Source organism: Papio anubis, chromosome 17, assembly GCF_008728515.1.
Source record: "Papio anubis isolate 15944 chromosome 17, Panubis1.0, whole genome shotgun sequence".
NCBI lineage: Eukaryota > Metazoa > Chordata > Mammalia > Primates > Cercopithecidae > Papio > Papio anubis.
In genome coordinates, this window is record NC_044992.1 from 59,057,151 (window position 1) to 59,072,149 (window position 14,999).

The window sequence follows — 14,999 nt, forward strand, 5'->3', positions numbered from 1 at the left end:
TGCTTGACCTGCACTCCACATCTTGCAGTTTTGATGAAAGGAAGTGATTGTTTTATCAATTTTCACACACACTAACTTTCATACTAATACCATTCTCAGAAAAATGCTTCAAAGGGCATCAATATGGCATAGGGCTAACACCTGAGGCAATCACATCTGCATTTTCCCACTGACAGTGGAGTCTGGGGTTATTTCATCTAGAACAGGGAACAGCTCAAGGAGTCCCCCCAAATCCATTTGATTTATATAGAAAGAAGTTTTTATTTCTAAAGTCCAGATTAGATTAATGTCATATCAAATCAACTCAAAGCGAGATACCTAGCTTAAAATGGATTCACCACAATGAGTACAAACGGTACATTGTCCTTAGGAAAGGCTGACCATCCCATCTACTTACATTTACAAACTTGAAGCACAGTATATTCAAGCTAGATTTATGGTGCCACATTAATAGGATGTTAAAAATAAAATAGCCAGGGCACACAAAGCCTTCTGTGACCTGCTAATGCTTCTCAAAATCACATCATGGCAGATGCAAAGAATTATTTCCCCAAGAAAAACAAGACCTTGACTTAGGACAATTTTCTGCACAACCAGCAATTTTTTTTTGTTTTGGATTGTTGAATTAATGCTTGTCACACATTACTGTGACGTACGTGACTATACCTACATAATATATTGCTACAAACTAGGTTTATGAGTTCTCAAATAAATTCCGGGCTGCATTAACAACTAAGTGACGTGTTAAGAGTAATTCAGGATAATTTTCTTAAATTCGTAAGATGTATGTTGAATGACTCTTTGAAAAGGGCTTATTTTCTCACTGACCACTAGAGATCTTTAAACTTTCAGGTAACACTTTTAAGTCTTAAAAGCATTACTGCTGAAGTTTGGGGATTTAAGCCAAGTCACAAATTTCTGGAAAGTAGAATTACAACTTTACAAATTCACACTGAGTTCTCAGTTACATTCGTTTTACCATTTACTATCAGGAATAAAATCAAAGGGCTGTGCTTAACTTCAGTCAGACCTTTGACCTTAAGAGCAGAAGGAAGCAGAGAATTACAGTTCACACATAATAAACACATCTCCAAATTATTAAAAAGGCATTTTATTATAAATACATTTTAGTTGTAGCAGTAAAATACATTTTGTGTTACCATGAATCTTTGAAAACAAAAGAACTTCACTGAGACAATGAGCACACTGTAGGAACTGTAGACCCCAAGTTGAAAACTTGTTCTATGGAACCAAAGTAGCTAACGTAATTCCAAAACTAAGTTAGAAAAGATAAAGACAAAGAAAGAAGAAAATAAAAACCCTAGAGAGTGGCTTTGGGGTTATTTTATGGTACAAAGTCACTTTTCCTTTTAAGGATAAACTCTTTAGGTATTAGAGCCTCTTAGATGAGGTATCGTTTACTGCAAAGAAAAAACATTGTTATAATTTTGCCACAAATTATGCTTATTTAGATGGCTGTATAACTGGTACTTTGAAGAGATGAACCTGACCACCTCAATTTTGTACAGCTTCCCTCAGGAAGACTTCCCAAAATAAGACCCAGTATGAATTTGCTAAGTAACTGATCTACGAAGTTAGCTGAACAAGTTTAGATAAGAACTATATGTATGAAGCATTAAAAAAAAAAAATCCTGTGTCACTAATAACAGGACCCTTTAATAAAATGCAGAACTCATTATCTTTATAATTTAGAAGAGAAGTATTTTAATCACCATATTTACCTAGGATACAACTACTACATATAGCCAGTACCTTTATGGGGTTTAAAGGATCAAGTCAGATGACTGGCACAGGAATCAGATACAGTACAATGTCATATACATGGATTTATAGGAAGCAGGCATGGTCTGGATTTATGAAAATCCAGGACCCTTCCTCTGTAAAGGGGGAGGCTGAGAGACATTCTCAGCTGCACTGACACTTTGGGACTTCAACCAGGACAAAGAGCCCTCTGACCTAATGAAAGATATAAAGAGGTCTTCGCATACAAGGTATCGTGCAAAGCGAAGTGTAAATAAACCAAAGCTCCCCCTAAGTTGGGACTGCATAAAGGAACCTAGGCTGAAAATATAAACAATCCTCTCCGAAGGTTAGCGAGCCTTTTCAGCAGGAAGGAAAGCTGTATATTCTACGACGGTCTTCACGTGTACTTTTACACCTAAGTCATTCTGTATTCTATTACCTTAAAAATAGATATTTTTTTTGTCTTTCTAGTATCTCAGTAAATTCAAAGCCAAACTAAAAACCAGAAGCAGAGCCCAATACCCCCCAAGATGCAGTCCAGATAACACAGCAACAACACACAAATTAAAAACTACCCAAAGACCTGACAGGTTTATTATATTATAGGCAGTTTCTTTCTCAAAAATAAGTGCCCATACATGTGCATCTATGACTTATGAATAATCCATGCTGTGCAGGTGGCAGATCCCCCTAGGCTGTTTTGCAAACACACATAGATTTTTTTTAAAGGTAGCAAAGTAATCAGAGACATTTATTTTCTGCCATATATAACACTTCAGGCTCTCTCTAACACCTGCTGGCATGCCAGAGAATCTAAAATAACTTCGTTAACCTGAGAAACACATAATTTGAAAAACAAATCCTTTGCCCTCACCACCCTCCCCCCGCCCAAAAAAAAAATAACCATAAAAACTAAACATTGGCCGGGCGCGGTGGCTCATGCCTGTAATCCCAGCACTTTGGGAAGCCAAGGCAGGCAAGATCATGAGGTCAAGAGATGGAGACCATCCTGGCCAACATGGTGAAACCCCGTCTCTCCTAAAAAATACAAAAATTAGCTGGGTGTGGTGGCGCACACCTGTAGTCCCAACTACTCGGGAGGCTGAGGCAGGAGAATCACTTGAACCCAGGAGGCGGAGGTTGCAGTGAGCCTAGATCACGCCACTGCACTCCAGCCTGGGTGACAGAGCAAGACTCCGTCCCAAAAAACAAAACAAAACAAAACAAGACTATTATTTAAGGATTATCTGTTGTTTTCGATGCTCCAGGCCATTGCCATCGTAGGACAGGGACTGCTGCACTCAGTGCCTCGATACATGCTAGGTGCATTCTCATGGCATTCTGATGGCTTCTTTCCAGGATTCTCACTTCCATGCATGTGGATCAAGATTGACTCTAAGCACACCAAACAAATGCACAGCTTCTAGACCAATGCCCAGGCAGCAGTGTACACAAAAGCAGACCCACCCTAAAACCAAAGAGCTCCTTCACCCTACTGCGGAAGAGCAGTGCAGATCCCAGCAGGGGTGAGAGGGAGGAGGGACGGTGGCCAATCCAAGGGCCTGTCGCTCCCTGGAGACCTTTCTCCACAAATGTTCCACTCATGGCACCAGATTTATAAAAATGTCTCCAGAGATCAGTTTTTTACACTGAGAAAATAAATGCATGGTTGAAAAGACATTCAGACTCTGAAGGTCTCTGAGACTTTCAAACCGTGAGAATCAGACCAGTGATTTTCAAAGTGTGGTTCCTAGACTGGCAGCATCAGCATCGCCTGGAAACTTGTTGGAAATGCAAATTATCAGGCTCCAGACCAACATCAGAAATGCTGGGGGTGGATCCAGCTATCTGAATTTTAACAAGACCACAAGGCAATTCTGATACTGGCTAAAGTTTAAGAACCATTGCTCCATCCTGTTCACAATTCTAAAATCTTAAAACAGGACAGATTTGTAAATAGTACTATATGACTTCTACTCTGTGTTGCAACCTATGTAATTTGCCACCCTTTCCCCTTTACTTCTTAAACATTAAAAAAGTATTAATGAAAACACTTCATAAAATCAAAAATTTCTTAAAAGGTAATATTGATTTCCCCTCCTCTACATAGTTCTAAGGCAGGCAATCACATGCTAGTATGCAAAGTAAAATACAGAAGAGACCTCATATATGAGGTAGAAACAGTTAAAAAGACTCCCCACGAACATAATGAAAATTTCATAATATTGTTTAATGAACTCATAGAATTATATAAAACTTACTATGCTTTATGCTTAATATCTGTATCAAAATAAAAATCTCTCTGTTGAACAAATTGCAAATAAAATCTGGTCTAATACTCTGATAACTGAAACTATATGAATGTCTCTGGGTTTTCTTAACACTCCAGTTTTAGACGCTTTAGACGACCACTGCAGAACTGGGTTTGGAATTTAAACACAGTTCACATTTCTAAGTCTAGATTCTTCTATTAGGTACCTCCCTCCCCAAAATTTTTAGAAACTCCGGTGACTGTTTCCTTAAAGTTCACTCCAAAGTAGACATTTTCAATTGGTTCAAAAATTTTAAATGTTACAATTGTTTTGAAATCTCTTGAACCTCATATTCTAGTTTAAAGTAGTAACAATGTGTTTAATAAGATTCACTTCTTGCAACAATGGTCTTGACATTACTAATTAAACAGGTATGAAAGTAGAAAGTATGACTTTAGCAGTTTTAAAGTCTCAGCTAATAAATGTCCATCCTCAAGCAGATGGGAAATCTGAGGAGCGTATCATAACGAGCGCTTTCAAGACTAACATGCCAGTTACTCTTTCAAGATCGAGATGGTGTCTTTATAAGTGATTGGCACCACTACGGGATATTTTGAACCAGAAATCATAGTTAGAACATTAGCTATTCTTTCTAATTTCTAGACGGTTTGAATGTGGATCAGATGGCAAAGAGTGGAGACAAATCAGATCCATTAAGACATTTATACCTTGAGATTCAGGAAGACATATAGCGTGACAGTAGAAATTAAGGATTTTCATATGTTAAGGGGATGGTAAGCAAGAAATAATGTCTGGTAAATCATAAAAGACAAATTACTATCATTGAGGAGCTGGAGGGAAAAAAACAAAAAACGATGGCTAGCCTACATAACATCTGAAAGCACCAATTTGTATCTTTCAATACATTTAAAGTTTTAACCTTGTATTTTTATAGATTCTTTCTGGGATTCCCTTTTTAAAAACAACTCCACTATAAAACAATGCTATAGAAGGTGTCTGTTTTTAAATGAGTATTTCAGTAAGTCTAATTTTCTTAATAACGATAGTTGAAATACTAAAATTTATCTTGAAATTGTTCTTCACACCCTGAACTCTTAACAAAGGTGGCTCGCTGTAGCTAAGGGGGCTAGAGAAATACCTTTTACGTCTGCAGCTTTGCTCTTGACATGAAAAATATTAAACACATAAAATCAACTACACTAGAGCAACACAATACTATATATTAATTATCCCAAAGTTGGGAAATTCAGTTAGCTTTCTCAGCAGCTCCATTGCCTCCATAAAAGAGGAGAGTATTTTCATAAATAGGTCTTAGAAATTGCTATGTTTAATTAGGTAATGCTTATTCAGTGGGAATTCTGCTTATTGTACGTATTCTGCAGTTCTCTGAACTGAAAAGACCAGTTGATGTTTACATCGAACCTAAACTTATTCTAAAATCTGATGATTAAAAAAAAAAAAAACCTACACAAAGCAGTTTGTTATTTCACGTGTAAAAAATGACCTGGATAGAAAGCATATCTGTGTGAGGAAAGGAAAATTAAGGTCATGTTAGTTTAAATGGTCAATAATTAACTACTGATTAATCAAAAACAAAGTTCTGCTGTAACATTTTGGCAAAGCATATGTCCAAATGACAACCAAAAGCCCCTTTAAAAACACACCAGAAAATATCCATGTTACACGGAATGAGATTCTTCAAATCGTAACAAAATACCATTTTTAGATCATGAAAAGAAGTTTTTCAGCATGAAGGCTCTACTTTACAAACTCTATCATCTAAAATACGGTCTTTAAGGTTAAAAAAAGGAAAATCTCAAGTAGCACTGAAATTAAAAAGTGAAACAAAATATCCTGGCAAGAAAAAGAAAACTTCAGAGTGACACAAAGGACACAGACGTAAAAAGACATTATGTGAATAATTAACCTCACTTAGAAAAAAATCTGTTCTGAAGAAATGGAGGCTGGTAATACTTGGTATTATCTGAGCGCTATCATCAAGTTTTCTGGAAAAAAAAATTTATATACATATATACATATACTATACATATATATGCATATATAAGGGTTGAACCTAGTATATAAATTATGTTTCATAAATCTGATTTATGGGTACTTGCTACTACTACTCAAGTAATACCCAAAGAACATCAGCTGTACTGAGGAGACATGCCTCATTTTGATGGAAACTTGCAATGATTCTTACACAAGACTTGTTCAAAATGTTCTAAGATACTATGCGTAATGAGCAGGTTCTTTAAAGCATGGTTACAAAGATGGCATTATGTAATGCTGAGGAAGAATAAGCTTGTTATAAGTCAAAATAAGCATTTGATGCAGAATCTAAGAAGAGTATCAGATGGAAGCAACATGAGAATCCTTGACTGGCTATGGAAATGATAAGGAATGAGGAGCACTCATATACTCACAGCAGAGAGGTGGGCCAATAAGTAGCTATTATTTTTAGTTTTTAGAAATAACTGCTTAGAACAAGGATGTCATGACAACTTAATAGACTCCTTATCCAAAGCTTCCATCATCAACATATTTATATAAGGTAATGGAGGTGCATACATGACCCCATGACCCTTAACTAAATATAAATATAAATAATTTAAAAACTGATATTTTTTAAAGATTCAAGTATAGAAAACAGAAAATTAGGCAATAACCTCATGACAAGGGGTCAACTGAAAGCCTTGACTTGACAATTCTGTCTTCATATTATCAGATTGCTTTTGAACACTTATCTAGCTTGCGTTGTAGTCCTGTGTACTGGGGTGGGGGCCGGGGGGTGGATAATCACTGATGGGAAAATGATAACATCCTCACATCGGGGAGATCTAATTTTCATTCAGATTATGTCTTGAGTTTTGTCATAGACTTAAAAGTACATAGCTACATGGCAAAACTTTTTCTTCTTTTCTTCCTACTAAAGTATGTTGAGTAAAATTTGACATTGCTAAATGTGGTGATCTGACATCATACAGAGAAAGTGTGGTGCTGGAACTTGCTGGCTCAGTTTTCCAACTGTGATTTATACTAACCATTAACACGTCTGCAGTTTACAAGTCTATGTCTGCCACCTTACACAGAGACCCACAGCCTGTAACGCGAAGCCACACACAAATGAACCGCACTCTTAGCAGAAAGGTAGAGCTGAATAAAAGAGGCACGCGGCGCTTGTCCTGGAGCTTGCTAACCATTAACCAAAGGCACTCTTTTATCCCAAATTGTCTGAGGATTAAAAGGGGCTGTAGCTGGCCAACATAAACTAAACTCCAATCATAGAAGAAATGTCAGTAATTTTTCTCTACCTTTGCCACTTCTCAACCTGGTTTTTAAAAAATGTACTTTGATTATAGGATGGCCTATCAAAAGTGGTCTTCCAAAAACCTGTTTTTGAATGGATCATCAGGAAGATTGGGTTCATTTGAAAGGTTTCCCAGCCTCGTCTTATTATTTTTTAAAAGTTTATACTGTAGTTTCAAGATACCTCTGAAATACAAAAGTAGTATTACTAGGTCAGGAAAATAAGGACATATATTGCTTTAAATGTGTGACAAGACCAAAAGTTTCAAGAGGGTAAATATTTTCCTTTGGATTTTACCAAAATTCATTCAAAGCAATTTTTAGATGGTAGAATATTTAAGATGGCTTATTAAATTTTATATTGTGTACAAGTTCAATAGGAGAATTTTAGAAGAATTGAAAGACATGAAAAACAAGGGTAGTTTTCTGCCCCAGATTCTGATGAATTTTGATACATTTTTGACAAACATTATATTTCTTCTTTAATGGTCTTCCTCAAACAAGACAGCTAGCAAAATATTTGAATTGCCACATATAATGTCACATTTTAATGTAAACATCAAATAAGGTACCAAAATTTTTACTGGAGGGAAAAAAACCCAAACCTTAAAGCGGCACAATTCTTTATACCACTGGAGAAGAGGGAAGCCAGGTTACAAACATTTACACATGCATAGTGAGAAAAAAAGAATTGTACTAAATTCACGCATTTTTAAAATAGTTATCAAGTCTACTAAGCACCAACAATCCTAAAAATTTTTCAGCTTCTTGATTTGTTTTAAAAAAAAAAAAAACACACTATCAAATTAACATTAAAAACAAGCTTGAAGTGTAGCTTGTCCAAAAAATAACTAAGTATGCCAACGTTTTTTTCACATTTCAAAAAACAGTGGCATACAAAATATGCCTGCAAAAAGAATGCCTTTAACTCTATCCTATGGTGGATGGAGATTACAACAACACATCATACATAGTCTAAAACTATAAAAGTTTTAGAACGCAGCATCGTGTCACAAAAAAAAAAAAAAAAAAAAAAAAGCTGATAAAGTACTTAGAAGATGCTGCCCCTTTATTTTAAAAAAAAATTAAATGAATTTAAGCAAAAATAACATACATTTGTACATCAACTGGCCATTTCTGGTACAGAAACCCAGCATATGGTAATATATTGAATAAATGTAAATGCTACTTACAATTTTTTTTTCTTTTTAAATACATTTTAGACAAACTTTTTTTTTTTTTTTTTTAATAGTTGCACAATTAACCTCTTGGCTGCTAGCTTGATGCAAACATGTAACAATACACAAATTTAAAAATTTGTTTTTATTCTACATAAAAGCTGTCAAAGTTTTGACACATCAAAAATGCAAAATAATGGAATATACTTTAAAAAAATTAGTTGCAAGTCTAGCAGCAAAGCAATTAAGTGAGAACATATTTAATATTAAAACAAAGGGAACTGTGCATCTATAGATGAAGTCCAACTACCTTAATTCTACTGATACAAACAGAAATTAAAACATTCTCCCTTGAGGGGAAAAAAAAGTGATTATTTAAAATATGAGTAAAAGCCATTGCTGCCAGATGAGCTTCCCAGGCTCAGTTCCTGGAAGAGAGACAGAGGGTCGCTACTCTTCTTGGCCTGCTCAGGAGGGGGCCTGGGCTTTGGAGGGGCCCGCAGAGCGCTGGCATAGGACATGGCAGGCTTGCCCCCTGCAGAGCTCTGGGGGCTACTGCTATTGGCTGATTCCGCGATCTGCTTGTTGGGCATAAGGGGTGGAAACTGGCCGAGATGCTGCAGCACACTGTAGTTGAAGGAACTGGACACCTCGAGGTTCTCCGACTTCAGTTGATCCTCAGGGGGTTTGACAGTCTTGGGTGGCGCTAAAAGCAGAGAACAGTGACACTGATTTAAGGATGAGCCCAGCAATGTTCATGTGCCTCATTCACTCAGTGTGTCAGAACTGGCTCTCATCTCCAGGAACACGGGGACAGTATAGCCACAAGGACAGACACCTTCTGCCACAGAATGCTGAAATCACAACACATCCAACCAAAAGTCTCTATCTTATAGACACATAAAACAGCCATGAGAAGTGGAATAGCTAACATATAAAAACTAAAGTTCAAATCTGAAGGCTTGCTGAAAAATAAAGTAGTTTGTGTAACTGTACACTTTGATATTTATTCTAGTAACTGCTCATAGTTTGTAAACAGGCACACGCTCTCTCTTAAATAAAAAGGAGCTGCATATCCAGACTCCTGGTCAAAACAGCTTTTATTACTGAGCTAAGTAACAGTGCCATGGGATTCCATTTGTTTACAATGCTACCCTTCCTTGTATTATATACTGAGTAACACGGAATAAGGTGTGTGTGGGGGGACTGTAAATGACTTCACATTTCCTATAATCTGCCTGACTTTCAAGGTTCCTTAAAATTTGACTCCATCTTTCCTAACCAATTTTATTGCTCACTAAACCCATAGCTTGCTTTCAAATAAATGCTTTTCTTTTCAATCTTTTAAAACTTTATATAACATTTTACTGGATTATAAACAATACAAATTCACTGAGGACAATTTGAAAATTTCAGAAAAGTTCAAAGAAGAAAGTAAGTCATTCATACTTCTGAATACCGAGATAGGCCTTAAGTTGTTGTTTTATTTTTCCCTAAGTACTGGATTTAGAGTATTTCATAACTTACCTAGGTAATGTCTCATTTTTAGAAATTTTCATTATCGTCAATTTTTCCCTTCTCTGGACTGTGATGTTCCAGGTAAATATTTCTAAATATTCATGGCTACTTCCTCAGGATAAATGCCTAGGTGTACAATGGGATGTATGAGCTATACGAATTCATGTATTTCACAGCTGTTTCCTAGGATAAATCCCTAGGTGTCCAAAGCTTCTAACAACTGTGGCCAAACTGCTCCGCGGGAAGATGCTGCCCATGTGTACTCAGCCAGTCATGTCTGTCCACTGCCATACCCCATCACAACACTGGCATTATGACTGTTTAAAACCTTAGCCTATTTTATTAAGCAAATAATTATCTTGTTGTGGTTACAATTTGCATTTCCTTGATAGTTGGTGTGTAGGAACAGTTTTTCCCTGTTTATTACCTATTTGCAGACTATCTTTGTCCATTATTCTATTGGACATACTATTCTACTGTTTTTTCCTATTATTTTGTAGGCACTTTTTACATATGAAGAATACTATTCTTTTGTCACATGTTGCAAATATTTTTACCTGTTTCGTGATTTCCCTTTTAATGTTATTTATAATGCTTCCACTTTGTCAACAAATGTTTTAGATTTTACTAAGCAAATCCATGAACTAGTTCCTATGCAAAGTCAGGTAAATATTTACATCTTTTTGTGAATCTTTAAGGGTTTCCTGTTTCAAATTAAAATTTTATAATCTATCTGCAATTTATTTTGTTATATGGCATTAAAGATATAACTGTTCATTTATTTTTCCCTTGAATAATTAATTAAATAATCATTTATTGAATAATCCATCCCTTCTATGCTGGTCATACTTCTATTATTACTAAATTCTTTTGTGCATTGAAATCTGTATCTGGGCTTTCTAGTCTTCATGTTCCACTGAACTGTGTTTCTATTCCTGTGTCAGTATTTTTTAAGTTTTTTGTGACCCTATAATAAATTACGTTCTCTGCTCTTTGAAGTCTTCCTTATTTTCCACCTCTACGTCTTTTCAAATAAATTCTGGATATTCTCACAGACCTTCCATTTAATTAAACAGTCAGGTGAGCCATGGTCAGTGTGCTTTTCCTGCTTTCTCACAGGTTGCTTCTCATATCTGGAATTTGCCCATTTACCCATCCAAAACCTTAAACTGCCATCTCAATCCAATAAATATTTATTGAGCACTTACTATGTATTCACTGCTGTGCTATACCCATGAAAGTATACAGTTGGTTAGAGCAGCCCTTCAAAAACTTATCATTTTATTGTGGAAATAAGATAGAAACCCATGGCAAGGCTAAATAACAATAGAAGTGGAACAATGAATGCTGATAGGTTCTAAGGGAGTTCTGGGAGAGCCAGGAGGGAATCTACACAGGGAAGATGAAACCGGGGATGAGTCCTGAAGGATTTAAACAGGTGGGGAAAGACTAGGAGGGCATAGGAGAGACTAGTAACAATCTCTTGGTTTCCGTGCTTTCCCTGCTTCCTTTTAGGTACAGAAACCCCACCCACTACACTAAGCTTAAATTGGACACGTGGTTGCTCATCTAGTAACTACATTTCCCAGCTTCCCTTGCAGCTGAGTATGGCCAAGTAACTAAACTTGGCTTAATTAGATATGAGCAAAAGTGTGCATGCAATTTCTGTGTCATCTCTAGCTTGAAGATAAGCCACTTGCCTTGAAACACTTTCATGGCAGAAACCTAGCTTTGACTACGCAAACAAAGACAAGCCTTTAGAGGACAGTGGGACACAGTAGAAGGACCTTGGGCCCTTCAATGACTTTGTGAAGCAAAGCTACTCAGATAGTGTGAACCAGCCAATTAGGTGAAAGAAAAATAAGTTTCTATCTTATTTAAGGCACTGTACTTTGGGGTCTCTTTGGGACAACGACTTAGCCTTTACCCTAACTGATACAGGTAGGAAAGGACAAAAATGGGAAGCATTTCCTCATTAGTCTCCCCTGAACGTAGTAAAAGGTTAATATTAGACAACAGAGGGCGATAACAGAGAGGTGAGTTAGTTCCTCTTGTACAAAGTTTTCTCCCAACTACTCCACCATCTTTAAGGGTACAGTGTCTATACTGTACATTTAGCACTTAGTTTTATGCCATTTAATATTGATTGTTATTGCTTTATGTATGTTAATCTTATTTCCCAAACTAGATAGCTCCTTGAGGGAGAGGACCATGCCATCTTTTTCACTGAGCTCTGTGAGTATGGCACTCTGCTTCTTGATGGCCCTGTGGTTAGCGGGCCACAGAGACTGTCTCTTCCTTCCTTGTGTTCATGTCAGGAAGAAAGTGTCCCACTGGAACATAATTGATTCATATGGGGCTGGATTTCTTTTCCCAGAAATTTCAGTATGTGTATGTGAGGTGGGGGCGGGGGGGGGGGTGTGGGGGCGTGGGTGCAGACAGAGAGGTAAAGTGAGACCTTTAGCTAGATTACTTAAAACACACAGAAGAGTACAGTGATCAGAAGACCAATTCACAGAAAAGCAGGACAAAGGAACAGGTACACAGAGGAAGCCATAGGCCTGGAGGGAGATGCTGAGACCATCACATGGCGTGGCTATTTACCATGGGCCAGGCACTTTGTGCTATGCACCTTCCATGGTTTAAACACAGTGGCCAGAAAACTATCCAGCTCCCCTCATCAACCCAGCTGGCCTCCCTGGACCTTATTCCAGTAAAACTATTTTTACCTGAGCTACTTTGGGTTGGTTTCTGTTTCTTGCAATCAGCTGTAGCTTAAGACAATCATCAAATAGAATGAACTCAGATATTTGATCTTCAAATATTTAGCAAGGTACCTCTATCCTTGAGTTCAAAATAACTAAAAAACTGAAACCACAAGAAATCCCACTAATATTTCTTTTTAAAACTCAAACCACAATGGTTCATTTCCTCTAAAACACACTAGTGACACCTGATGGAAGCTACTTTACACTCAATATGACAAAGTTTCAAAAGCATGTTAACATCAGCAATACAGCTGTCCAATATAACATAAAACTAGAATTCAGAGGTTAAGGTGAAAATATTTCACGTTTTAGCTTGAGTATTTTCTTTATTCAATATGTTAATTTTATAGTACTATTTTAAAATTTTAAAAATTCATAATATTGTTCAAAATGATTTTAAAGCATTTAACATCTTTCTAGTATATTTATCACTTTTCCCTCTAAATGTCACTGATTTTGTGAATTAAACAACTGCTTTCAAGAACAATTTAACAAATATTTCAATATAAAAATGTTCTTTGCTGTCTAAAATAATATATAAAATAAACATGGCTTTGGTTGTTCAAGAACTTACTATTTTTATTTACTTTATTAAGACTTATTTAACAATGTTCTCTGTTCCATAGCAATGTAATTAGTTTTAACTGGTTTTTTTTGTTTGTTTGTTTTGTCTTTTTTGAGACGGAGTCTTGCTCTGTTGCCCAGGCTGGAGGGCAGTGGTGTGATCTCGGCTCACTGCAACCACCGCCTCCCGGGTTCAAGTGATTCTCCTGCCTCAGCCCCCAAGTAGCTGGGATTACAGGCACGCATCACCACAACTGGCTAATTTTTCACCATGTTGGCCAAGCTGGTCTTGAACTCCTGACCTCAGGTGTTCCACTTGCCTTGGCCTCCCAAAGTGCTGGGATTACAACTGTGAGCCACCATGTCCAGCCTAGTTTTAAATTTTTTCAATTAAATAAATACTTAGAAAATAATATTTTAGAAGCAGTTTAACTTAATGCCTACATCCTTGTCTAACCATGAATACAAGATCGCTACTAATTAATCATGTATATATTCCCAATAAGAGAAAACATTCTCTGAGACTATGAATTTCACTAGTCTTACAACGAATATTTTTCAAAATACACATCTCAGCTGGGCGCGGTGGCTCACACCTGTAATCCCAGCACTTTGGGAGGCTGAGGCGGACAGATCACGAAGTCAGCACCAGCCTGGCCAACATGGCGAAATCCAGTCTCTACTAAAAATATAAAAATTAGGCAGGCTCCTGTAATCCCAGCTACTCAGGAGGCTGAGGCAGGAGAATTGCTTGAACCCAGGAGGCAGAGGCTGCAGTCAGCCGAGATGGTGCCATTGCACTCCAGCCTGGGTGTCAAGAGCAAGACTCCATCTCAAAAACAAAACAAAACAAAAAACACATCTCTACTCTAAAATTTTCATCCCATGCATTAAAAGAAAATGTCTGCTAAAGTATGTCTTGTCACCAGGTAAGTGAACAGAAACCAAACATACCTGTGTTGGAGGAGCGACTCCCCACCCTCTGCAATGCAACTGGGTCACCCCCTTAATTGCACAGAATCTAGTTTCATTATCTCCTTTCTTCACAAGCATTTACTAAGAGCCTAAAGTGCATTCAGTGTTAAAATGGGAAATTCAAAGTTTAAAAAGGCCAAAGATGGAGTTTCTATTTTAGGCTTACAGCTTAATTGTAAACTGATATCCATATCAAACACAATGATCTTTTTAAAATTTCAAACCAATATAATATAAACGGTTTTCTTCAAGCTCAGGAAATAAATTTCTAACTTCAGTAAGAAGTCTCTCTCATGTAATTATTTTATGTCTGATACCACTACTACAATTCTCTAAAAATAAAAAATTGATAAACAAGAAGTTGTGCTTCAGGACACTCATGATTTGAATTAATTTTTTAATGCCTAACTGAGTGATACTTTCAATTTAAAAATACCACAGTACGTCTCCAAGCAATGAAGAAAATAATGACTTCATATTTGCAGAAATGATACCATAAATGACATGAGCATTTGCTCAGGAACTTTCTACCTTATCAGCTTGGGTCAGCTTTTTATTAATTTTGGCCAAAAGCTATCCTAAAACTTAGGTTAAAAAAAAAAAAAGAAAGAAAAAGAAGAGAAATGATGTTATCTTTAAAAAAATTA

At 36.6% G+C, this 14,999-nt stretch overlaps 1 protein-coding gene across 9 annotated transcripts in view; it reads right to left on the reverse strand.

The window, feature by feature from the left end:
- Positions 1-1,095: 1,095 nt before the first annotated feature.
- HELZ (helicase with zinc finger) overlaps positions 1,096-14,999 on the reverse strand; it is a 176,363-nt gene continuing 162,459 nt past the window's right edge. For all 9 annotated transcript variants that reach the window (XM_031657722.1, XM_031657728.1, XM_031657725.1 and 6 more), the window contains one exon: positions 1,096-9,233. In XM_031657722.1, the coding sequence (XP_031513582.1) occupies positions 8,899-9,233 (335 nt within the window). In that variant the 3' untranslated portion in view covers positions 1,096-8,898. The remainder of the gene's footprint in view (positions 9,234-14,999) is intronic.